Source organism: Rattus norvegicus, chromosome 8 (genome assembly GCF_021556685.1).
Source record: "Rattus norvegicus strain SHRSP/BbbUtx chromosome 8, alternate assembly SHRSP_T2T, whole genome shotgun sequence".
In the NCBI taxonomy this organism is placed as follows: Eukaryota; Metazoa; Chordata; class Mammalia; order Rodentia; family Muridae; genus Rattus; species Rattus norvegicus.
In genome coordinates, this window is record NC_141541.1 from 79,938,249 (window position 1) to 79,965,337 (window position 27,089).

At 45.5% G+C, this 27,089-nt stretch overlaps 1 protein-coding gene across 4 annotated transcripts in view; it reads right to left on the bottom strand.

Annotated features, from left to right (window-relative positions):
- Myzap (myocardial zonula adherens protein) overlaps positions 1-27,089 on the bottom strand; it is an 87,267-nt gene that overhangs the window by 46,914 nt on the left and 13,264 nt on the right. For 2 of the 4 annotated variants that reach the window (NM_001014211.1, XM_087562819.1), the window contains 5 exon segments: positions 1,567-1,692; positions 4,600-4,752; positions 7,820-7,933; positions 9,438-9,530; positions 12,956-13,111. In NM_001014211.1, the coding sequence (NP_001014233.1) occupies positions 1,567-1,692; positions 4,600-4,752; positions 7,820-7,933; positions 9,438-9,530; positions 12,956-13,111 (642 nt within the window). 4 annotated transcript variants of the gene reach the window in all.

Genomic DNA, 27,089 nt, shown 5'->3' on the forward strand with positions numbered 1-27,089 from the left:
TGAGAGGACAGCTTCAAGTCTGCTCTCTCCTTGTACCATACGGGCTTCAGGATCAAACTGCTTATCGTTGGCAGTAAGCATCTGTATTTGCATGGGTTCTCAACCTTCCTAGTGGTGTGTGGCTTTAATACAGTTCCTCAGGTTGTGGTGGCCTCCAACTATAAAATTATTTTCATTATTTATAACTGTAATTTTGCTACTGTTATGACTCATAACGTAAATATCTGATATGCAGGATATTTGATATGTGACCTCTATAAAAGGGATATTCAACCCCCCAAGGAGGTCAAGACCCATAGGTTGAGAGCTGCCATGCTATGCAATCTCACTGGCCCCCTGTGTGGCCTTTCCATGGGTCTAGTAACTATCTTTCCTGAAAGCTTATTCTCCAAAGATGTAAAAAACAAAGAAACAAACAAACAAAACAGCCTGTGAAGCGTTAAAAAATACACAAATGAGTGTCACTGTGTGGGCCAATATACAACTGAAGTAAAATGGATTCCCAGATCTTCCTCCCACAATGTACTGTGCCAATTTACTATTACAGGGAAAAAACAAAGATCTATGCCTTGATTAAACCTCGAAGGACACAGATAAACCAGACAGTGTGGTAAAGTGGGGGTGGGGAATGGGGACAGGGACAGAGACTCTTACAAAAAAAGTATGCTGTCCGAGAGAGGTCACGATGTGAGCCCACCACCTCTAGACAGAGGTAGAGGGCAGTCCTACAGCCAGAAGGAGGAAGAATGGCTTTCTAGATGTGGGGATGTCAGAGCTCAGGATGTGGAGGGTGGAGCTTTCGAGGCAAGTGGGGTGGGGGTGGTGTTATCCAGGATGGGGAAGTGGGAGGTTTCAGAAGGAGAACAAATGGAGAAAACAGACAACACAGGATCTACTTGGATGCTGGAGAATGGTCCTACTAACTGGAGAAATGTACATTTTGAGACAGAGACATTGGGTTGTTCCAGAAGGAGGGAAAACGGGAGTAAATGAACAATCAAATAAAATGCCTGGGCCAGGAAGATAGCTCAGTGGGTGAAGGGTTTTCTGTGCAAGCAAGAGGACCTGAGTTCAGATCCCCAGCATGCAAGTAAAAGCTGGGCATGGCAGTGGATGCCCGTGACCCTCGCACTGTGTACACTAACACATGGCCAAAGGACTGGGGAATCCTGGGAAATTGCTGGCCAGCAGCCTAGATGAAATAGCAAACTCCAGGTTCAGTGAAAGACTCTGTTTCAAAATTAATTAATTAATTAATTAATTAAGAAGGTAGAGAATGGCAGAGGCACAATGCCAGCATCAACTTCTCACCTCCATGAGGGCACACATGAGCAAGGGCACCTGTGCGCACAGTGCACACATGCATATAGCACGCATAAATATGAATGAAGGAAGGAAGGAAGGTAGGAAGGGAGGAAGGAAGGAAGGAAGGAAGGAAGGAAGGAAGGAAGGAAGGAAGCCCTTGATTCCTCTTTACATCCAACCTCATGACTCCCTTCAAGGACAAAACCTTCCAACGGAACCCAGCCACGTCTTGTGCACTCTGTTTTAGGAGCACACACGCACCAGGAGGACCTCCTTCTCCGCGCTGTGCTTGCGCTGTGCTTCCTGCAGCTTCTCTTCATACTGACTGTACAGCTTTCTCGTCATCTCCCGCATCACCTCAGCATTGGCTTCTTGGGACGACTCCACCTGCAAACAATTTCATTGCAGAACTGTGCTTTGCCCCTCCAGCATCTCCACACAAGAGGACAGAGCACGAGCCCCAGGGGTTTGCAGTAGAGAGAAGCAGGAAGCAGGAGGGCCCAGAGAGAGGGAGAGAGGGAAAGAGGGAGAGAGGGAGAAGGTGGGGAGGTGGGGGGGGGGGAGAGAGAGAGAGAGAGAGAGAGAGAGAGAGAGAGAGAGAGAGAGAACACAGGTGCTTCAGAGGATTAATTTTTGTCAGAAGGCCACTTCTTAGTGGTCTCAGTTGGTAGTTTTTTCCAGAACCCATGAAAGAAAGAAAGAAAAAGAAAGAAAGAAAGAAAGAAAGAAAGAGAGAAAGAAAGAGAAAAAGAAAGAAAGAAAGAAAGAAGAAGGAAGGAAGGAAAAGTGGAAAAGGAGTAGGGAAAGGAAAGGAAACACCATGCATGGTGACACACTCTCATAATTCCCAGCACCGAGCAGTAGTTGGAGACAGTCAGATGAGCCCCAGGGCTCACTGGCCAGCCAGCTATAAACAGCAAGCCCTGGGTTCCTGTGAGAGACCGTGTCTCAGAAGACAGACAGCTCCTGAGCAACTGTACTTGAAGCTGACTTCTGACTTATACACACATGCACCTTATGTGCGACCCATGCAAGATTAATTATTTTAAAGATTGCTTCTCCAATCAATCCCATTCACGGCACTGAACAACCACATCTCTAAGTCAGGCCTTGTTAAACCAAATACAAAATCTGCATTCATCTTTCCCACACTGCATGCTTTGCAAACTGTCATCCTTGAGAACATCTTGGCCTAGTGTGGTCACTGGGCTGGGAGCCTTTGGTGGCCAGCTGGAACTGGCACTGATTGGGAGAAGCTTTGGAGCTAGGGTGGGTGTGGTGGATCTCCAGAGATGGGGTCTTCTTTCTGGCCATCGGCCTCATACCACTGACCCGATGCTGCTCCTACTGGGATGTGCCCTCGCCCCTCCCCCCAGGCTTCTGCTCATCTAAGGCACCTGAGCTCTCAAGCGCCTCTGAGAAAGGGAGGCACCCTTTGGCCTTAATGAATTGCATGGTGTTTACTCCAAAGATGTGACAAGTCCCTCTTGATGCCTTTGGATGCTCATCACTGGGCAAGAACTCAGGATGGAGATTCTGGAGTAAAGGTTATCATTACCTTAGACCCCAGGTCAACCCCACACACCATCTCTACTGCACAGGTGGCAGAGAAAAGGGCTCTGCCTGAAGTCTGTCCATGCTACACTCCAGTCACACCAGGCCCCTTGAGTCCCTGGAACTTCTTTCATTTTTTAATTTGAAGGATTAGAAAATTTATTTGAAGAATAGAGGGGAGACACTCTATTTAAGCTCTAGTGCTCAGCATCGATTTCTAAAACTGTAGGCGGAATGTGAGGGATCGGACTTTCAGGCTACCTTGTCATGCCGGATGACACACTACCCCAGAGAAAAAAGGAACACACAGGGCTGACCCAAACAGTAGGTGCTCAATAAGTGGTTGTGGGGCAGATACGCAAAGGTTTAATTCAGAAACTTCTGACAACAACAATCTTTTCTTTTTTAATTTTCAAAATTAAAATTTTGAAAGAGCGAAAAATAGAATGTATAAAATTGTAAAAAGAAAGACTGACCTAGCACAGAAGAGATGGCTCAGTGGTCAAGAGGACCTGTTGATCCTCCAGAGAACCTGGGTTCAGCTCCCAGTCCACCCAGGGGGCTCACAATCATCTGTAACTCCAGCTCTGAGACATCTGACACCCTCTTCTGGCCTCTGCGGGCACTACACTCAGGTGCACAAACCCACACTCAAATACACATATAAACACATAATAAATATTAATAAAAACAGAATGAGTCGTCTTATTTGGAGAGAGAGCAAAAGGGGGCTGCTATGTTACACAAACCTGATCCCAGGGGAGCTGTAACAGCAAGACCCCAGAGGGGAACAACAGAGTGTCTATGGTGCAGCCTGGCCATCCATATGCCAGATGGGCTTCCTGACTGGGTTACTAGCAGTTCCACTTTTCACTGGCATACTCTGGTTTAGGTGACAAGTTATACCTGATCTACAGAATAGCTTAAGGCTGTACAGAACAGAGTCTTGGAGGAAGAGCCTATGAAGCCACTCCCTTTCTTGTAGGCAATCAAGGGAGAGAGAGAGGTTTCCTTCAGTGGTGTGGTTGTTGGTTGCTAACACTCCCATAAATAATCCCTCACCCACACTTCAGTAAGCAAACCTAATCACACTCACATACACAAAACAACATAAAGCAAAAGGAGGCCTAGCTGGGACAAGGGAGGTGATCCGGGAGAGCTGGGGGCAGGGATAAGAAGGAATAAAGAGGGCACAGATATGGTCATTTGATGTATGGATGCTATGCATGGAGATGTCATATGGAAACCATTCTGTAATAGATGCTTTAAAAACCCCACAGGATAAAAACCTGGGGAAGCCCCACTGGACTTCCAAGTTTTAGAAGTCTAGCTTAGGCAGCCTAGTGGTCAAGAAGGACAGATCTTTGTGGGGTGTCTACATGTGTAGGGCAAGGATTGTCCTTGGGACTTTAAAGAGTATATGCACAGTGAAGGGAGAACCCTTCAAAGCTCCTGGGTATATCCATTGGCCTTCCCAATAACATAGCCATAATGTCATGCTGATTCTAGGAATGCCTTGAGGCCACTGTGGTTAGCTATGTAGTTAGAAAGGCACGCCCTAAAGGAGTGTTTATGCACTACCCCAACTCTAGGTGGGACACTGTGAACAGACACTTCCTCCTCCTCATCTTTAGACCACGCCTGTAAGAAGCTCTGATGAGAAGGAGGATGGAGAAGGGAGCTGAAGAACTGAAGAGGAGAGAGAAGAGGGAGGTCCGAGGGGAAGGTCGACTGCCTCACCCTCATCTTCAGCAGCTGGTTTTCCATTTGAGCAGCCTCCAGCTGCCTCTGCTTCTCTCGCAGCTTGTCCATGGACGCTTCATAGGTTTGCTGCAAATGTCTGATTTGATCCTTGATGTTGCTGTTTTCCAAAGTCACATCCACAAGGGTTTTCTATTTGGGTGAAAATTAAAAAACAGGCTGTGGGAACACACACAGCAATTTTGTCTCGTGCTGCAGCAGCTCTCAGGTGGGGGTCCAGGGATCCCTACAGTGGCTGAGGCCTGTCCCACTGTGGTTAAACGGACCACAGCTTTCCCTACAATCCCCAACAGCTGTGGACTATTAGACCACCTACTGCTTAGGGTGGGAAGATGAGTTAAATAGAATCTTTGCCAGGGAAAATGATCATAATAATATCATGTGACATTGGGGGGTGGTGCAGGTATAAAGTAGTAATCACAGGCCAATTCCACTCAAACCCATGATAGCCCTCACTACCGGACAGAATTGAGATTTATTTTATTGTTTTTCCAACTTTCCCACGTTTTTTACAATGAAGTAAAACAAAGTACTTTACAGAATAAAGATAAAGTTTGACAATGTTGCTTGACAAGTTCAACATTGTTGCCTGTTAGGGTCTGTTATAGATGTGGCTCCCATGGTAGAGAGCTTAGCTAGTGTGCTGGTTAGTCAACTTGACACAAGGGGAAGGGGTCCTCTGGAAAAGGGGATCCTCAATTGAGAAAATGTCTCCATCAGATTGGTGGGTGGGCAAACCCATGGTGAATTTTTCTTATCTGATAATTGATGTGAGGGCGCCTAGCTCACTGTGGGTTGTGCTGCCCTTGGGCAGGTAGACCTGAGTTCTATAAGAAAGCAGCTGAGCAAACAAGTGAGTAGCGCCCTCCGTGGCCTCTGCGTCAGCTCCTGCCTCCAGGTTCCTGCCCTGTGTGAGTTCCTGCCCTGACTTCTTTTGATGATGAACTGTGTTGTGGAAGTGTAAATCAAACAAACCCTTTCCCTTTCCTCCCCCAAGGTGCTTTTGGGATGTATTATAACAGCAATAGAAGCAAACCAGGGAACCCAACAAACCCAGAGATCCATCCCCAACACTACATACACGACTTGTGGTAGCTAACTTAAGTTGCCAGGAAGATCAAATTCAAAGGCATCCTGGACTACATAGTGAGTTTGAAGCCTCAGTTTCATGAGACCCTGTCTAAGGAGAAAGGGAGATGCTATTGACTGCCTGCTGCTCCTGGACACCCAGGTGGGTGGAGCTAATTAAATTAATAATGCTGCTGTTTATTGCTTCCATCTTTACCTAATTAATTAGAGAGAAATGATTCCCATAATCTCCAGACTCTTACCACTAGACACTGGGTGTGGGCATTATCTACCACATCAGATTGAAAGACTCGGAACCAGATGGAGTGTGTGTCTCCCCTGTCCTGTGATGGATGGATAGACGGCCTCTGAAGACTCCCCATCCCTCACTGGACAATATACCTCTCGATCCTAAATCCACCTGAATCACCTTAGAAACGGTCAGTGGAGGGGAGAAGGTATCAAAGGAACACTGAAGCCATCAGAGTCTCCCAGAACTTCAGAAGACACCTAGCCTAACACCCAAGTCCTTCTGGGAGAAAATAAATACACAAACACTTAGCCTTGACCAGGAGACAAGGTTCTTCTAACCCTGTCTCTGCCACTAGCTAGACGCTTAATGTCAGGGCATTGATCTCCGCTGGTCTCAGTTTACCTACAGTCTGTCTATAGCTCTACTTTTCTAAGAAACAAAGCCAAGAGTCTGTTCTCTATCAACAATAACAAACAAGGAGAAGAGATGGGTGGCAGAGGCTGGGATCTTGCACAACTAAGAAGACAATGAGCTTCAGATACGACCAATGGTGTAATATTCTAGTTTTACGGCCCTGATTTTTATAGCCTGGAACTAAGAGAGACTAAGGATCCTTGGGTTAGGGCTAACACTGCTCTAATAAGAAATCTGTGGGGGATAAATGTCTAGATTGTCAGCTAAATTGCAAATGAGAAGAATTTGCCTAAAATATACTATTTTTCTGGGAAGAGAATCCAGAGACACAATGCAGACACCAGCAGGTCTAAACTCAGGGAGGCAAAGCCGTTTCTGAAGCTGAGGAGTGAAATGGTTTCTAAGAGGGAGAGAAAGAGAGACTTGGCAAGTCCCCTTCATGATAGGAAGAAGGGAACAAAGGGCTCCTGAATAAACTAGGGACTTGGCCCAAGGCCGGGGGGAAGCTGGCATACACAAAGGGGAGCCAGGAAAAGCATGGGACTGTGGCCCAACCAGAAATGGGCATCCCAGACAAACCCAAACAGTCCTGTCCCACCCATTTCTGGAAGCTGACCAAGCTCTGTTGCCTCTGGGGCTCCGTCAGCTGTGGTTGATGAATACCAAGTTCTATGAGAAGTGGAGGAGGCCAGTATGGCAGTCTGTTTGCTTATCCACAGAACTATTTGCATAGGACCAGAAAGTATTAGAAACCAGTGGGCTGAATTTTTAAGAGGACATAAAAAGATAAGCCAAATAAACTTAGAGGGTGGCAGAAACGATTATTTGTGTATTTGAAAACTGAGACCAGAGGCTTGCTTTGAACATCTTCAAATGAACTTGCATTCTGGTCAAGGGACTATGTCGTTGGAAGTGTAAAGACTGAAAGGCCTTTAACAGCTAGCTCAGAGCCAATCTCTGGCAGTATGTCTTAATTAAGAATGTGTGTCTACTAAAAATGTCTTCATTCTTTGGAACACATGACTCTTTCCAATGTAAAATCGTGTTTAAATCAAGAAAATGTGCTTGCTGAGAGAGCTTCTTCTTGTGAAACGTTACATCCTTTCTTTGGATGAAGTTGTCTTTTCTGTAACCAAGTGGGACTTCCTGAAGCACCAGAGCTACAAGGAGAAAGTAGTTGATGTACTGAGTAGACAGACACACTGAGGATCTAGGGAGCAGGAGACGTCTCTATGTTGGAGCTGAGCCTAAAACCTCCTTGACATGGGTACCTGGCAGAGGCTCAGCTGGAAACATTTCCTTCAACTTCCTACCCACTTTCCAGAAACTGTCTTTACTGTGGCTGTGCTTAAAGGACCTTGACCACAGGGAATTCTGTGACTTTTCTGCAAATGGGCCCCACTCCTGGTTAGGCTCATCTGCCCTGTAAGAGAAGGTCCCAGCTAAGGAAAAGCAGAGGGATACCTGTAAGCCAACAGAGTCCAATGCCAATGCCGAGTTCATGGCATTGAAGCTATCCAGAGCCGATGCCTGGGCTTGGATGTGACTGTCTAGATAGTCCTGCTGAGCATGGGAGACCTGGGGAGAGAAGGACAGTCACTCCAAACCAATCCACACGTCACAGGCTCCAGGGAAGGGGAAATCTTCTGAGAGCAGCCACTTCTACTTAAGTAATATTTACAGTAACACTATAGAATACAAACCAACATCTGGGGCTAGGGAGCTAGCATAGTCAATGAAGTTCTGTCAGGAGAGAAAAAACATGCTTCTTTTTCCTTGGTGTGTATTTCACTTTCCATCTCTTAAAAACTATTACAAATAATTTAAAAAAAACATTGTTTCATGCATGAGTCATTTTGCATGTGTAGGAGCCTATCTGTAGAATAAATTTGTAAAAATAGAATTTGAGGCTGGAGAGATGGCTCAGTGATTTAGAGCACTGACTGCTCTTCCAGAGGTCCTGAGTTCAATTCCCAGCAACCACATGGTGGCTCACAACCATCTGTAATGGGATCTGACATCCTTTTCTGAAGACAGTGACAGCGTACTCACATACATAAAATGAATAACTCTTTTTTTAAAAAAGAATAGAATCTGAGGGCTGGGAATGTGGTTCAGTTGGCTGAACATGCGCAAGGCCCTGGATTTGATCCTCAGCACAGCATAAACCAGGCATCGTGGTGCACACCTATAGTCCTTTCACTGGGGAAGTGAAAACAGGAGAATGAGGAGTTCAAGGTCATGTGACTTTGAGGCCACTCTGAACTATGCAAGTTTTTTTTTTTTAAGTAAAAAAGAGTAAAACAGATTTTTAGAGAAGGCCATTAACTAGAATTCATGTGGGTAGGGGCTGGAGAGATGACTTGGTAGTTAAGAGTGTGTAGTGTACAGTTGTAATGCAATGTAAAAAAGATTATTAGACATTTTCCTCTGAATAATAAAGTTCAACCTGTTACTCAGAAGATGTCCTCTCAGTTCCTTTAAAGTATGACTCCATTCATTAAAAAGCATGAGCTATTCAAACATGTCCAGGTCACTGAGTACAGGCCCCAAGTTCCACCATTCTCTCACGGCCTCAGAGTTGGGGTGACCTTCCTTCCATTGCATTAAGATGTGTATCTGTCTTTTCAGTTGTTAATTCTGTACCAGCAGAGATCTAAATGCTGGCAGGATTTTGGTACTGTTATTTGTATGGCCTCTCACCAGCCTGTAACAGCCCTCAACGCCTTAGGCAGTTGACGAGATGTTCAGGTGTGGTCTCCCTGCTGATTAGTTGTAATAAAGATCTGACGGCCAATAGCTGGCACAGGAAGTACAAGGGCGGAACTTCCAGGCAGAGCGGGACTCTGGGAGACTCAAAGAGGACTGAAGGGAACAGACAGATCAGAGCAGAGAGGTGAAGAGTTAGCCATGTGGCAGGTCATAGTGTTAGAATAGTCAGTTAAGTTTAGACAGTAGCTGGGAGACTGCCCCAGCTAACGGCCTAAGCTTTAAACGATATTAGAAATTTCCAGTCGTTATTGAACCACTGATGGGACTACAGAAAGTCCTGTAATACCGTAGTGCTGAGGTGTGAACTCACCGACAGGTCTTGGGTGAGCTGTCGGATCTTCTGTCTCATCTCATCATAATCTCCGTACATACGCTTCCTCACTTTCTCCAATGTAGCCCTCACCTGCAGCCACAGAGATGCTAGTTAGAAATCAAGTTATAATCTGTTCCTGAAAGATACTGGAAACTTTATTAATAAGAGAAAGACTCACAAAAACAACCCTTAAGAATAAGACATGTAAAAAATTAAGTGGCAAGATTGCTCTTAACATCAAGTTAGAAAAAAATAGAAACTATCAAAGCAATAATGTCTATCATATATGAAGATAACGATTAACAAATGTTACGTTTTCCAAACAATAAGCTATAGGATGATACACTTGACTGTGTTGAGACTCACCCATCACCCTCAAACCCTGTTTTAACAAAGTTCACCCCTTCCAACCACATGTCTTTACAAGCAGGAAGTTTTTAACTAGTCGACTGTAAACACATGGCTGTGAGGATGAAAACACTCCAAAGAAAGCAGCAACCTCTAATTTTCTCTCTTCTCTCTCTGCTCCAAGTGCCAAAAAGCAATTAAATGTCTAGAATGTGAGGTAGAAAAATGTGAGGCCTGAAGGGGTCATAAATTCAGATGTCAGTTTCTCAGTAATTATCAACAGAACACACTGGGTATAACAGGGAGGAGTGTGGTCCTCAAACCCTCACTCATGCTAACACTGTGCGACCCTGGACGGTGGGTGGCTAGCAAAAGTGCGTTAAGTGGGAAGCTCACACCCAACCCTGTTTCCCCATCTTCTGGTGTCCTTACTAAAGTTCTTGGGAGTCTTCCAACAGATCAAGAAGTCTTGAGGGAGCTTCCTCCAGGCAAACTCTAAGCTGCTGGGCTTCCAAATGGCTGAAGGGAAGCAGTCTGGCTTGAGTGTAAATGTTTAGCAACCGTGCTGGAAGACTTGATACTAAAGGTATTTTTGTGGAAGAAACACCCTGTTTTGCTTTCAAGGTTTTTTTCTCTTGCTCGTACTAGGGATTTAAACTCAAGGTCTCATGTATGCTAGGCAAGAACTCTAATACTGAGGTACATTTTATTTTAGAATGGATATTGGAAGAGATTGGGAGAAGAGAGGAGTCCCCAGTTGAGGATTTTTTTGTTTGTGGGTTTTTTTTAAGATTCTATTTTTAACTGTATGTGCGTGTGTTTATGTGCAAGTATAAGTACCAGTAGAAGCCAGAAGATGTAGGATCTCCTAGAACTGGAATTACAGATACTTGTATGATGCCTGGCATAGGTAGGTGCTGGGAATCAAATCTGGGCCCTCTACAGCAGGAACCCTTAACCCCTAGGCCATCTCTCCAGCCCCCACCCAAAAGAGTTCTAATAGTCTACGTTGGCCACAAACAATTGGGAAAACAAGGCTCAAAGTATGACCCTTCATCCAAGAGGGCGAATGACTCTTTACCACCCTAGCTGGCTCTTGTGCTGTCTGTCAGCAGAGGTGAATGGGTGGAACCTTGAGCTGGGTGTTGCTGCCACTGAGCAGTGTAGGACACCAACAAGGCCGGGGTGTCTCCCATCAGGGAGCAAGGGCAACAAACTCATAAACACACTGAGGAATGAGCAGGCTGGGCTGTATCTGAAACCAGCCATTAAAGGTGGGACCTAGGAATTAACTTTGTATTGCAGATCTTTGTGGAGGTTGGGAATTTGGGGTCAGAACCAGTTCTGTGATTTCAGTGCATATCATTTATAGCTGAGGATTAGCCTGGACCTGCTGTGTTTGTCTTGGGCAATTTGGGAGTCTGAGCTCTACTTAGAAGGTTTACTTCCAAATTAATCCCAAGTTATATGGAGCGTGTAAATGAAACTCTAACTATTTCCTTGAGAAAGGACTGCATTGTTTAGCAATCTGGGATGAAATATTTTGCACGATTAAAAACAATCTTTAGGAGATCATATAACTGGGTGTTCAAGACTAGTGGTTATAATACATAATGAGTGTGTGCGCGTGTGTGTGTATTCATGTGCCCATGTGCATGTGAGCATGTGTGTGTGTGATGTATGGACCTGTTTCTGTGGGTGGTACATGTATGTATGGGTGAATGTGTATACATGTGTGCACATGTGTGAAGGTCAGAAGTTAATATGAGGTATCTTCCTTGATCACTCTCTACCTTATGTTTTGAGGTAGAGACTCTCACTGAACTTGGAGGTCACCTAGTCAGCTACGATGGCTGGCCAGTGATCTCCCAGGACCATCCATCCTGTGTCAGCCCCACCAATACTAGAGTTACAGATGTCAGCAACTACACAGTTTTTACACGAATCCTGGGGATCTGAACTCTCAGATCCTCATGTACTTTATGGTCTTCTCCCAGCCTATGCATGTGTTATTTTAAAAAACAAACAAAAAAAAAGCTCGTACAATAATAGCTAAGAAAACGTGGCTTTGCACATCATCTGCCCCAAATCGAATGAAGCTCACAAAGCCTAAGGCCTACAGAGGACAAAGGGGCACAGTAACAGGAACCTGGATCTGTGAGGATAGAAGCGGAAGCAGTGAGCTCACAGGCATGCGGGGGACTTCTCAGCCCAGTTCTGACACTTGCTTCCCCCAGCACTGAGCCACGGGTCAGTGTTTGGGGCCCATGGGCATCAGAGAAGTTCATTTCTCTCTCATCTAACTAGTCTGGTTTGAGCTCAGCAGCATCAGTCAGGTTAGTGTGGTGAGGGGACTCTGGCCAGAGAGCCATCAAAGCATTTGAAGAAAAGGATCCAGAACGCTAGCTGCAGAACAGGTGAATGGCGAAAGCGTGGCCACTTGCTTTCTTTTTCACACACTTCCAAACCCTCTTGAGGTAAAAGACAAGAGGAAATACACTAAATACAAAGGATTTGCATTGACTGGCTGAGACCGAACCTTGTCTCCTGTGGTTGACTTCCCAACATTCATTTCAACCCAAATCATTGGTGTGAACCTGCCAGGTTCTCTTACATTCCCTCTGTCAGGGGTTGGTGTGGGATGGGATGCAATCATCCCTGGCCAGGATGGCAATATAGGGGCAACTTCAAAGACTGTCCATGTGGGAGAGACCCAATCTTGAGGCCAAAGATACAGACAACCAGCCCCAGAGCCCAGTTGTGCCCTGCCTGGAACGCCCCATCTCCACTCCAGGTTCATCTCCAAGGAAGACTTTCTTTCTGAGTTGGCGGTTCTCTTACAAATAGCCAGTAACACCGACGTTTATACACTTGCCCAAACGTATACATTATGCGTGTCTAGTATCTCACGAAAAACCACCCAAGAGTCTCACCCACCCAGCAGGAGCCCTGGGTCTCACGATCCCTCTGTCTGGAACAACCACCCAAGAGAAACCTGTTGAAAATTTATACCTCTACCTTTAAGCATCACCACAAAGAAATGGAGAAACATTCCCATCCCAAATAAGACTTTCAAAATGCCTACTTAACATTCCCATCCACGCTTCTGACTCCACCCTCCTAACTACTTCAAAGCACAGAAAACAAAACATCCTTGAGTAGCTCACATCCTTGATGTAATTCATCTCTTCTTTCAGCTGATTGGTGGACCAGCCATACACCACCATTTCCTTCTGCTGATTGGGATCTGATCTTCGCACCACACCATAGACAACACCTTGAGGGAGCTTCTTGGTAGATTCTCCATTGCTTAGTTCTGGAGGCTGGGAGAAGGCAAGAAATGAGAAAAAGAATATACGGCTCTTTAATACAGCAATAAAAATGACCACCCATGTATGATTAAGCATGGCTGGCCCTGGTATCCCAGCAGCAGAAGCAAGGGGGCAGAATCCCAGCCTGGCATATGTTGGTTACACTATACCTGGCATGGGCTGGGTTGCCTACAACTATTGCCCACCTCTAACAGGCCTTTGATCCACCAACCCCATCGGCAAGAACCCTCATACCCCAAGTCCCCAAGGGTACAACCATTTGTAATTCTCGAAAAGATGCCAGAGAAATTATGTCATGAAACCTTGTACTGAGGTGACACTGTTTTCTGCCAGTTCATCTGATGACTTTAGCTGCCTCGCTAACCACAGCCTGAATTGCAGGAAGTGGATGCTGACACTCATCTGGTAGCGAAACTGTCCTAGGAGGGCAGGGCTAACCCTGCAGCCGAGATCCGAGGGAAAGAGGTGGGGGTACCACATGACCTGCTGTGTCCATTTGCGAAATCTTTCTGAAAAGCCAAGCAGAGGTGGTGTGACTCCAGCCCCAAGGAATCTTCCCACTCCGCTTAGCTGGTTTTTAATTCCAGCAGTTGAGACTTGAATCACCAGTAAACTGCAATTCAAAAGTAATATGTCCAACTCTTACACAGCTGTGTAGGGTGAAGGCTTCAGGAAGCCGGAAAGAAAAGTATTCTTTGACCACCAAGAAAATTCCTTTAGACATCTAAAGTTTATAGCCACTTAGCAACACAGAGTTTTTCCTGTCCACTTCATAGCTGAGGCCGTGGAAGTTCAAAGGGCCCAAGTGGCTTGTATGTGACCACACATTCACATTTAGGCCAATCTTGTCTGGTGGTAAGCAAACCTCATACTGTGGGTTGTTAGATGTGGGGAGGAAGAGTAGGGACCTCCTCAAACAACAAAGAAATTTTAAAATAGAAGGGGAGGGGGTGGCTCAGCCAGTAAAAGTGCTTGCCACTAGGCCAAGTGACCTGAGTTTGATCTTTCACATGGTCAAGGGAGAGAACTGACTCCCACAATTTGTCTTCTGACCTCTTTCTTCATGGGCACTGTGGTTCACCCATGAGTGTACATGTACAGGAACACAAAGAATAAAAAAAATAAGATGTCACAAAGAACATTTTTAAAAGAAGTATCTTTTAAAAGAATAAAAGACAGAAAGAGAGAAAAAAAACAAGACCAGCCTGAGACTTCAGAGAGAAGCAGCATTCTTCACCACCCAGTACCTAGTTCTCCCCTTGGCCACCAACTTTTCTTTTTTCTTTCCTTCTTTTTTCCTGTTTTCTGTTTTTGAGACAGGGTCTCACTACATATAGCCTTGGCTGAACCCAAACTCACTATGTAGAGCAGACTGGTCTTGAACTAATGGAGAGCCACCCGATTCTGCCTCCCAAGTGCTGGGATTAAGGGTGTGCATCACCACATCAGACTCAGTACCAACATTTTCGATTACCTTTTTGTAGATTTTTTCCCATGACTTCAGAAAAGTTTTGAAATACAAAACTGTAATTTGCATTTTAAACTATTTGTCGCCACCAAATCTAACGAGTGCTGAATTCATTCATAGTTCATTAAATAGCAAATACAGACCAAAAAGATTCATGACCACTGTTAATGGTGACCACCTCTGAGGAGAGAACAGGGAAATAGGTAGGTGCCAGAGAACAAAGTGTCGGGGGGGGGGTCCTCCGTTTTCTGTATTATTCGTTTGAGTATTTATTTTACCACAAGAACTTTTAAAGAAAAGGAGGGAACACACGCCATGCTTCTCACTATTTTGTACGAACTTGGGAAGTGATGGCATGTGAGGGTCCGAGGCATCTGGTGTTTGGTTTCTGGTAACAGTTTCTGGTGTTTCCCAGGCGCCCCAATCCAATCCCATGGGTGCTGCTGCTACCCTGGAAGTTTGTTTGTCAGTTCAAGGTCTGGGCTGCTAAATGGTTCGTGGTGGAGCAACACGCCAGCATTCAGATATCCCTCAATTTGCTAAACACGCTAATTAGGAAAAGGAAAATCTATGAAACTCCCCACAGACCGGGACATAGAAGCTGTTCTTCAAGCCCTGGGCCCTGCCCAGTTCCTGCAAAACAAGTTGCTGAGAATGCAAGGCTCTGATGAGACACACAGCACAGATGAGCCCAGAGGTCTGGTGGCCTGACACCAAAGATCCCACCACTTGAGAAACGAGGCCAATACCCGCATAGAGTCAGGTCTGCAATCCCAGCACTCAGGAGTCTGAGGCAGGGAGATTGCCATGAGTTTGAGACAAGTAGGTGCTACACAGTGAGTTCTAAGCCTGTTCAGGCTACAGAGTGAGCCACCAATTCAACAAAGAAAAGGATTTATGTAAAGAGATCTAAGTTACACTGAGTTTACATTCCTGATTTTAAGAATGTGTGCAGAATATTTTCTAAGATACAATCCAAACCTTTGGGGACAATCTCCTCAGTGGCAACAGGATGCCATCTTTTCCTTTGTGTTCTTTTGTGCTCTGGTCTGCTGCTGTTGTTGCTGAATCATTTTTTTATGTAAACTTTTTTTAAAAGATTTATTTTGGGAGTGGACATGAAGTCCTACCCCTGGCTGCAGCTATTAGCATTTGATAACTGCTGAGAGCCAGTTTTCTTTAAGGGTGTGATAGGTCCACCACACTCCGGGGGCGGCCCCACACCCAAGAATATTTGGACAGCACAAACTGGACTGGATTGTTTCTTATAAAGGAGACCAGTGGGCAGTTGGGTGGAGAGTGAAGTGGGGGTGGGGAGGGGAGGAGTTGGGGAAGGAGTAAACATGATACGTTGTATGAGAGTCTCAAAATGTTAATAAAATAGTAAAGATTTATCTGTGACTATCTGTATATAAGTGTACCTCTGTAGGGGTGGGTGTACCTGTGAGCACAGGAGTCCACAGAACCTAAAAGAGGGTATCAGATCCCCTGGAACTACAATCACAGGCAGTCGTGAGCCACCCTGTGTAGATGCTGGGCTCTGAGCTCGGGTTCTGTTGCAAGAGTGAAATACATTCTTAGCCATTAGGTCATCTCTCCTGTCCCCTTTTATTTCAATTTTCAAACAGAAACTAAAAGTAAAATTTATTAAATTATCATCTAAATAAAGGACCTGTGGGAAAAGGGTCTGGTCACAACAGGGCTGGCAGCACGGTGCTCCTTGGAGGAAGACCCTGGACCATTCGGGAAAGGTCAGAAGGGCACGTGTGAAGAAGAAATGGAGGAAAACAGGTGCTGCCCCGTGACTTTTATTACACAGTACTTCCTTTAATCCCCTCAGCTCTACTGTGTAGCTGTTGGTTCATCCAGGGCGAGCATTCAGGTTCCTGTCTCTGTCTTTCCAAATGCGACCTTCTCCAACCACACTGCCTCCAAGCCAGTGAACAGTCAGGGTCAGCAGGGAATTAGACTTTAGATGGCTATGTGGCATTCCAGAGTTTCTAGGGGGCAGGGAAGCAACGATCCCCGCCCTCACATGTCAGAACCATTGGGAAGAGTCAGGCCAGAGATAGGGCTCATCTCCACTTCTCCACCCCACCTCCATCCATCCTCATGGCCCCTCTTCAGTTCTTCTACCAACTCATGCCATTCACAAGACTCTTCCCTCTGCCATACTGCTAGGCTGAGATCTCTCTTCCTCCAGAGTGACTTCCTTGACCCTTCAGAACTGTGAGGCTTCCTCATGCCCCTTCTCCCCACAACAACAGCCATGCACTGTGGCTATCCTTAGGATAAGAGGCCTGCTTCCCGGCAACCACCGGTCCCAGGATGTCTATGCCCCATCTGCCTTCTTTCTCACTCCTAACTGCAGCAGCCAGCAGTGATGGACAGATTGTGGCTCTCAGCAAATATTTACTGAATGGGGCTTTAGAAGTTAGAAGAGGCTCTGGGGAATCACCTCAAACATGCAGATGTAGTTCAGCTGAAGGAAACGCTCTTTGTTCCTCTTAGAGCAAAGGACAGACAGGAGCCCAGAGCCTCAACCACAATATGAAATACAAAAACGTCCCAGAACAGGAGATGGGGCCATTATGTTTAGAAAATAACAACATGCTCAAGGTCAAAAAACAAGAGAACACAGAAGAAAAAAGAGCTAATGGTCCACAAATGCTTATAGTTCGTTTTTTCCCTCCTCTTAAAATAGCGCTAAAACGACTATTACTTTTTGGCATGATAAAAGCATTGTAGCAATATTAAAAGGCAGTGTTTATCTTTGAGACAAGCATATTGAAGTATTTATGACGTATTTATTTCCTTATGCAAGTGAAGGAAGTAGACAGGATGTAGACTTTAGATGAGGCAGCATTGACTACGGGTGTAGGGGGAGCCCTGACCATGGGTGTAGGGGGAGCCCTGAGCATGGTGTAGGGGGAGCCCTGAGCATGGTGTAGGGGGAGCCCTGAGCATGGTGTAGGGGGAGCCCTGACCATGGGTGGAAGGGGAGCCCTGACCATGGGTGGAGAGGAGCCCTGACCATGGGTGCAGGAGAGCCCTGACCATGGGTGGAAGGGGAGCCCTGACCATGGGTGGAGAGGAGCCCTGACCATAGGTGCAGGGGGCCCTGACCATGGGTGGAGAGCTGCTGAGGCTGAGGCAAAGGCTAGAAGCACATAGTCCTTTGGTATACATGTTAAACTCTCCATGGTTAAAAGATTTTTTGAAGCTTTAGAACACTGCTTTGTATCTTTTCAAAAATCAAGTTTTAAATTTTATATGGAGGCTGGCAAGATGGCTCGGCTGGGAACGGTGCTTGCTACTTAGCCTGAAACCCTGAGTTTTCCTGGAATCCACCCGGCAGAAGGAAATAATCGACTCCTGCAACTTGTCCTCTGACCTCCTTACATCCGTTATCACACAGAGAGAGGGAGAGAGAGACAGAGACAGAGACACAAAGAGAATGTGTGCGTGTGTAAAATAGATGTAGAAGACAAAACACCTAAAATATGTTTGGGGCTGAAGAGATGGTTCCGTGGTTAAGAGCACACACTATTCTGTTAGAGGACCCAAGGTAAAGTCTCAGCACCCACCCACCTACATTGGGTAGTTCATCACCACCTGTATCTTCAGCTCCGGGGAACCGGATGCCCTCTTCTGATTCCAAGAGTACCTGTATATATGTGAACACACACACATGCACACACGCACACATACACACACACACACGCACACCTTAAAAAGAACAAGTCAAATCTTTTAAAAAAGAATGTGTATACCAGCCCTATCATTAGTGTTATGAATCCACTACGAAAATGACCCGTTATGAAAATATTATAAATATGATCAACATCAGGCAAAGATCCCTGAAATCTGAAGCCCTATAGGTGTTGAGATGAAAAGACAGCTCCTGTCACAGTAGGGAAAAGAGACAACTCACAAAATTCTACAAACCCCCATCAAACGGACCAGGGGCAAACAGCAACCCACAGTAGGAGGCTGTGATCCACGACTTCTCATGAGCACTCGCAGCCCAGAATTTACCTCAGGCTCGGGCTACAGCTGTTTCCCCTGGACTGGAGAAGGAGGAGAAGCCACAAAAAGGAACCCAGTCCAAAACTCTATAAAAATAGCCGAAGGAATCCACTGGTCAGTGAATTAGTTAGGCTAGTGATGGGGAACTAGATTTCTCACCTCTTAAATTAGAGTATGCGATCTGACGACATAACAAACTCCACAATGGCAGGGAATGTGCCTAATATTTTCACAGCATAAATAGACATTCAGTAAACCTGGGGAGGATGGCATGTGTGTTCACATGTGCACGCATGGGTGAAGTCAGTGTGTGTGTGTGTGTGTGTGTGTGTGTGTGTGTGTGTGTGTGTGTGTGTGTGCATGCAACATGCAGAGGCCAGAGAGGACAACCTCGGGTGTCAACCTCAAGAATAATATTTCCTCCTTTGAGATACTGCCCTGACATTATTTTTACATAAGTGTATCAGTGTGAAAAAGAGCTCCACTGTTGGCGAGGGGTGAACACTCTTGTGTTCTAGAAGAGGAACCGGGGTCCCTTCAGGAGGGCTTGGGATAGGAGTCCTGCTAAGGTCAGTGAAGGATCCAGGACCAGAACCTCAGGCCTGTTCGTTGAGAGGTAGACACAGCCCCTGCACACCACACAGGCAGCCCAGCCCGTCTGCAGCCGTGAATCATGGCAGTACACCCACTCACCTGGCAACAGCCAGGATGTTGTATAAACAGGCTCTCCGAGGGCAAGAACCAGCAGGCTTGCTCATCCAGGCTTTTAAAGGAAAGGGGCTATAAAATCTGCTGGCCAGGTTTCCTCCTCTGACACAATACTGGCTCCAGAAGCCCTGGACTCTGCACCCACACGCACACAGCCACTCTCCCTCACTTAGCTTCTCAAAGTCTCAAAAGTGAGTAATGAACGGTCATTGAGGGACATATAGTGTCCTTCCTATGTGTTAGTAGCTTCTCACAGCATTGTCTCTTCTAGCTAGTCCATTAATATGCACAAGATTTTGCTCATGATGAAGATCTCAGAACCAGCTCCAACCAGATCCAAGACTACACAGCTACATTCTGGTTCAACATGATAGATCTGTCATAGCTAGTATTGGTTCTCTCTCTCTCTCTCTCTCTCTCTCTCTCTCTCTCTCTCTCTCTCTCTCTCTGTGTGTGTGTGTGTGTGTGTGTGTGTGTGTGTGTGTGTTCACTCACAGGATTACAGATTTGGGCAGAAATATAGATACAGACCTTCAGAGAGTTACAGAGTTCTTTGAAAAAGACAGATGACAGTATTTAATTTCAAAATGATCTGCTACCATTTTTATTCCTAAAGGTTAGCCATATTTGAAAACATCCCACACTGACCAATTCCTCCAAATGAAATCTGGGTTCAGAAGAAACCGTCTTTCCTCCTTCCACATTATTATGTTCGGTAAACAAATACAGAGTCGGAGGCTGTGCACACACCTGTAATCCCAGCCCTGGGGAGGTAGGGGGAAGAGGACCAGGCGTTCAAAGCCAGCCTCACTCTATGGAACAAAAAGACAAGCAAGCAAACAAAAAGTAAAAAGAAAACAAAAAGCTAATCTATCTGAGTTGCTCATACAATTTAAAAAAACTTGCCATGGTTTGAACTGTGTCACTTCCCAATAAAAAAAAATGGTGGGGTCTTAACTGCTAGCAACTCAGAATCTGTCCTTACTTATAGATGGGATCAACTTATAAGAAGGGGGGAATTTAGACAGACGTGGATGTGCACACAGGAGGAACTCTGTCTGTGAAGACAGCAATTACACAGCTGAGAGACCAGGACTGACCAGAAGCACCAGACTTTGGATGAGTTTAAAGAAGGGCTCTCCCTTCCCAGGGAACGTGGGCCTGCTTTCATCCCAGGCTTCTAGTCCTCAGAACCAGGCAGCAACAAAATTCTGTTGTTCAGTCCATGTAGTCTACAGCGTTGTTATGGCAACTTCTAAACCTGATCATCACTAAACTCCTACTGTGTGTAGGGAGCAAGGTTCTATAGGGACAGAATAGTCAATGCCTTTTTGCTCTGTATGTTTCTGTGCTAACTCAGTGTCATTTTCACATCAAAATATTTAAATAAATGTGTATCCATGCCTATGAAATTTCTTTGCTAAGAATGCTAAAGACAAAACAAGAAAGGCAGAAGCGCAAGGCCCTGGGTTCGATCCCCAGCTCCGAAAAAAAGAAAAGAAAAGAAAACAAGAAAGGCAGGCAGGAACCTGCAGTCTGAGAGAGGCATGGTCATGGAAGCATAGGACAGGCAGGGGAGGTCTCAATGGAGAAGCGACGTGTTTGTTGAGCCTGGATGGACAGGCTATCTGGGTAAATGGAGACAGAGAGCTAAGAAGACACTGCAAGCATGAGAAAGGACCTTAGCATGGCTTCTGAGGAGGGACAATATGCCGGGAACACAGAGATGACGAGGGCTTACTGGGCTGGGTTAGGTGGGTGAAGCCCATGAGGGTGAGTTGGCAGGGCCCAACCAATGCTGTCACAAGGGAGCAGAATCACAATACCAGCACTTGGGCTGAGGAGAGATAGTACCACCATCTTTCACCTTCTATTCTCATAGATCGGGTCCTGTCTCCTTAGAACACTTCACAGGCCGGCTGCTGAGGAGAGCACTATGATAACTCAGCCACTGTTTGCTTGTTTGTTTGTTTGTTTGTTGTTACTTAGAGACAGGGTTTCTCTGTGTAGCCCTGGCTGTCCTAGAACTCACTCTGTAAACCAGGCAGGCATAGAATTCACCAAGATCCCCCTGTCTCTGCCTCCCAAATGCTGGGATTAAAGGCATACACTGCCACCACCTGGCTTACTTTATTTTTTAAAATGTTCATGTTCATATCCTGGGGAGGCAAACACATGTGTGTGCAGAGGCCAGAGAATGATCTTATGTGTCACCCTCAAGAACATTGTCTACTACCTTTGAGAAAAGTTTTCTGACTGACCTGGAGCTCACCAATTAGGCTAGACTGGCTGCCCAGCAAACTCCAGGGACCCCTACCTCTGCCTCCCCAGCTCTGTGTTTACAAGTCTCTATCTCCACACACAGCACTTTTACTTGAGTGCTAAGGTTGCATCTGCTCTAGGGGTAGGAAGCCTCTCCAATACACCCTGCTGTCCCACAACTCCAGGACAAGTACTTACCTTGAACATCTTCCCAACGCATTCCCATGCAACAGGGTAAAATGTGCCCTCTTCAATACTTCTAAGCTGTGAGGAATTCCTCTCTATGGTGAACAGAGAACAGACAGACGAACAGCCAGCCGGCAGTGGGTGTACGTATAGCCAGCTGCCTACTGGCATCTGCTGTGCCAATGTCAGTGACTAAGGCCCTGCTGCCCTCAGGCAGTTGCAGCTCTAAAGGTCAGGAAATCTTCAGGGAAGTTCCACGTCATTAGAAGTCAGTGAGGCTGTTTGATATCTTGAGACTTCTGTGTCCTATCCAGCCCCAATCCCTGCCTTGGCAAACCATGGATTCCTCTTCAAAGGAACCAAAGTCACTGAGCTGGGAAGATCATCCAGAATGTTGGACCCCTTGCAATTTTGTGGCTTCCAGGGTGGGGCAGACACATTGCAACCACAACAGAAGGAGCTGCTCCGGGGAACCCTTGTCAGTATGTGAACCCTGCTCCCAGTGACTCAAGCCCAGGAATCCAGCCAGGACAGAGGGTCAGAATCACTGTCTAGCTGCCACTAGAACCTTTGAGTGCTGCCACCACCCAAGAGCTTCAGTCCTAGGGAAACAGCCAGCCTCGCCCTCCTCTCTACCCCAGTTCTTCTGCACTGAGTCAACAACTTGTTACAGACAGGCACTTAAGCATGGTTGTTCCTAAGTACGTGTGTGTGTGTGTGTGTGTGTGTGTGTGTGTGTGTGTGTGTGTGTGTGTGTGTGTGTTGATTCAAAGAAGAAATTAAGAAGCTCAGAAATGATCTTCTTAGAAAGGTTAATGTTGAGGTTTTTACATCTTTATTCTTAGCATCTTCTTTGTCAACTGACAGACTGCCCCCAACAGTAACATTTGCGATGCCTTGGGATCAAACACAGGTTGTTAGGCTGTGGCTCTTCTAATCTTTCCAGTGATGTCTCAGAAGAGTAGCCACTTTGCTCAGGGAAATGTGAGGAAGTATCTCTTAGGGAAAAAAGTAAATAAATCCCAGGACTTAAAAGTGGGTGATAAAACTTAGCCCCTGAAAGGGTTAGACTTATACTGTCTTTCTGATTACTAAGGCAATTGGAAATTACACCATTAGAAGAGTGAGGTGCCCTTTCCTAGTCCAACAATTTACACCACTTTTACGTGACTTAATTCTGAAGCAAGATTATTCTCTTGTATGCCTTCCTCCTTTATTGGATATACTCTCCCAGCAGGGATCCTTTCTGTTAAATCTAGAGCTATTCTGGGACTTCTCAAAGGTATGGAATCTGGTTTCTTTCACTTATCATTTCCTTTACAAGTTAAATATTTACTTAATGCATATGTGTGTGTATATGTGTGTGTGTGTGTGTATGTGTGTGTATGTGCGGAAGTGTGCACATGACATAATGTACACATGGAAGAAATAAAAGGACACGCTGAGAGATCAGATCACCTTCTACCACATAGATCCTTAGGACCAAACTCAGGTTGCCAGGGGTTGTGGAAGGTCTTTACCATCTCACTGATCCTCTCTGCCCTCAACCCCGTGGACTCTCATAAAAGAGAGCTTCTCTGCTAACTGCTCAGAGTGCACATGCTATTTTCTTCTAATTGTAATCAATAGTTGAGATTATTGTGGCGAAATATACAACAAGTATATTCTGTCATGAACTTTTTCTCCCCAAATGGATTGTTTCCCATTGAATGTCTGTTATAAAATTCTTCTTCTGACTTTCTGGTGCAAGTTATAGCAATACGCAAACGATGCTGTCAATGTTTCTCTAGCCATTTGCATAAAACTATTTGAGATTTTCATTTTAACTTTTGACACTTCTTCTTTCTGTAAATAGAAGTAATACCTGATGTTCCATTACAATAAAAGGAAAAAGAAGTCATTGCCTTAGCCAATTTGGAAAGCATTCTTCAAGACAAAAGATGGGGACATACACTGACTGTATGTCTATGAATTCCACAGCTAAGCACTCCAGCTCTTTCCTTGGGAATGTTTGGGTTTTCTATGAGAACGCCCGCTCCATGGTGCCTTCCCCCATTGCAGGTCTCAGAAACACCTCACTCCCCATAGCCCATCCATGCACAGGACAAGTCACCATGACCCTGGTCCTGTCACTCAGTCTGGACTTTGCTTCTCCCTCAAACTCTCCCAGATGCCATCAGCTCTAACAGGGACAGTGAGAGTAAGGACACAAAGGGGAGGAGACGATGTCCCTTCAACAAGAGGACTCCATTCGATCCTGGTCATCACAAGAGCCCAGCAGCGGAAGGAGCCTCACTGCCCCTTGCTCTTGTTGGTGTTCTGAGCCTTGGCACTTCAGTGGTTAACACTGACTGTCAATTTGACAGGATCTAGTATCACCTAGGACATCAAGTACTAGGTATGTCTGTGAGGGAGCTTCTAGATTGGGTAAACTGAGGTAGGACTGTGTATGGCACCATTCCACAGGCTGAGTAGAGAGGAGAAGGCAAGCTGAGCTCCAGCTTCCATCGCTCTCTTCTTCCTGCATGCTGATGCACTCTGACCAGCTGCCCCAGGTTCCTGCCGCCATGGCTTCCGCCCCACCATGGGCTGTACCCTCAAACCATTGGCCCAAAGAAAACACTTCCCTCTCCTCAAGGTGTTTTTGTTAGTTTGACACAGTAATGAAAAGAGTTATGAGTGTAGCTGCCAAGCATTTATGTCCATAGCTATGGGGAAGCTGAAAGAAAACTTCATGTTTCACATACCTAAGAACAAAACCCATTCAGTAGCTAACATACGGCCCACACTCTAAATTCGATAAGTATATCAACATGTCTGTTACAAATCTTCTGGGCCCCGATCTAACAAAAGTTTGATCATAATGTTTCATGTTTGGTGTCTTAATCTATGTTTTTCAACAACAGAAACTCATCTTGTTTTTAATATCCTCAAATCCATGAGAGGGATTCGGGCCAATTGTTCTGTAGAATGTCCTGTATTGTGGACTTTTCTGTGTCCTTGTTGTGAATTCAGCCTGGAGATTACACGGGTATTGTGCATACTTCTTAATTACTTCAGAATCTTAATCACTTCACTTCTGAAGTCCCTAACAAGGCTGTCATCTGCTGGTAATGCTGGGTTGGGTCACCTGGTGGAAACTTTACTCTGCTTTAAGGTCTGCTACTCCTTTACAAGCTATATTTTGAAGACCATGTGAATAATTCAGTGATAATGTTTAACTAACTAGTGTCTTAACCAGCAATGAGCCTATCTGGAAATTCCAAACAGTTTCTAGGTTAATTTGCATTCCATAACAAGCCTTTCCCCTTCCTCTTTCCTGTCCCTCTCTCTTTCCCTCTGTGCCTCTCTGTTTATCACTAGTGTTGTGGATTTTTATTATTATTCAATATATCATAATCCTTATAGGTTGAGGGTCCTTTTTCTCAAAATGCTTGGGACCAGAAGAGCTTCAGAGAATATTTGTACAGACTTTGCCACTTAGGCATATATATCCACCGAAATTCAACATCCAAAATGTCCCCAAATCCAACTCATCAAGAGGCTCATAAGATTGGTACTACTTAGCTAGGCACTAATGGTGCATACCTTTAATCCCAGCACTTGGGAGGCAGAGGAAAGTGGATCTCTGTAAGTCTGAAGTTAGCCTGATCTACAAAGTGAATTACAGGACAGTCAGGGCTACTACACAGAGAAACAATGCCTCAAAAAAAAAAAAATAAAGAAAGAAAGAACTGGGTCTATTTAACTTGTACAAATCTTAATCTTTTTGATGTTCAAGCTATGTCCATTTTAACCAGAAAGAGCTGTCAGGACTGGAGAGATGGCTCAGTGGTTGAGAGCATCTTCTGCTCTTCCAGAGGACCCAGGTTAGATTCCCAACACACCTCACAACCATTTGTAACTCCAGGTGCAGGGATCTGACACCCTCTTCTGGCCTCCATGGACCATGTATGTGGTACACAGACATACATACAGGCAAAACACACATTCAAATAAAATAAAAATAAACAAATATTTAATAAAAAAAATGAAATCAGTTCCTAAAGCCCTACCTGTGCTACCTGGATTCCAGAACCGGGTGTCTCAGGTCTAGCCTGTCCTCCCAACCTCCTGAAACATTCTTCCAGGTGCTGTTGGTGAGAGGGAGCAGGTTGGAGGGTTTCCTTCTCTCACAGCTCTCTGGCTACTTCCTGTCTTCCGCCTGCCATCTGCATCAGCTCTGGTCACTTGTGGTCTTTGGTAGAACGTGAAGAAGAGGACGCTTGGGAGAGTAAAGGACCTGCTGCACAGCCATGAGGGTGGGTGGGTGTGTGGGGGGGCTCAACAGCCACATTAAACAAACAAACAAAGAGGGTGAAGGGAGGGGACAGAAAAATCCCAGGAGGTCCATGGCAAATCAGTAAGTTTTGGGTTCTGTGAGAGACCCCATATCAAGAAATGAGACGAGTTATAATAATAGTGTATGACTTTAATCCTGGCTCACAGGAGCCAGAATTCTTCATGAGTTTGAGGCCAGACTGTTCTACATAGTGAGTTCTAGAACAGTCATAGACCCTATTTGAAGAAAGAGAAAAGTAGGCCAGAGAGATGGCTCAGTGGTTAAGAGCACCTGTTGCTCTTGCAGAGGACCCTAGTGCAGTTCCCAGGGCTCACAATGGTGGCTCACAACCATTCACAACTTCAGCTCCAACATCCTCTTCTGACTTCTGAGAACACCAGGCACATGTGTTGCCCATACACACACACACACACACACACACACACACACACACACACACACACAGGCAAAACACTCTTATGTGTAGAATAAAACTTGAAAAAATTTGAAGGAGAGACAGACAGATAGACAGAATAAATATGGCGGAAAGCAATTGAGAAAGACACCCGATGTTTACTTCTGGCTACTGCAGGCACACGGACATACATGGACATACACACACACACACACACACACACACACACCACAACAACAAGTGAGGAGAAGCATCACGGGAAAAGAACCACAGATAACAGACAATAAACCCTGGGACAGTATGAGCCTCTTAGCAGTCTACAAGAGGCTTCCTTGTTTATGGTTCGTTGCTGATTAAGTCAAAAGTGAAGGTTGCATTTCAAGAAGTCACAGTCTCATAATTCTACCCATGAAATTTATAACCTATTATTTCACTTTATGTCCACATAAACTGTCCACCAGAGACCTGCCCAGTCTCTGGCATGCCCATCGCTTTCTCCCACACCGTCCCTCCAGAAAGCACATCATTATTTTGCTTTCTGCCATTCTCAACCCACTGCGATGTAAGCTGCGTGGGTGAC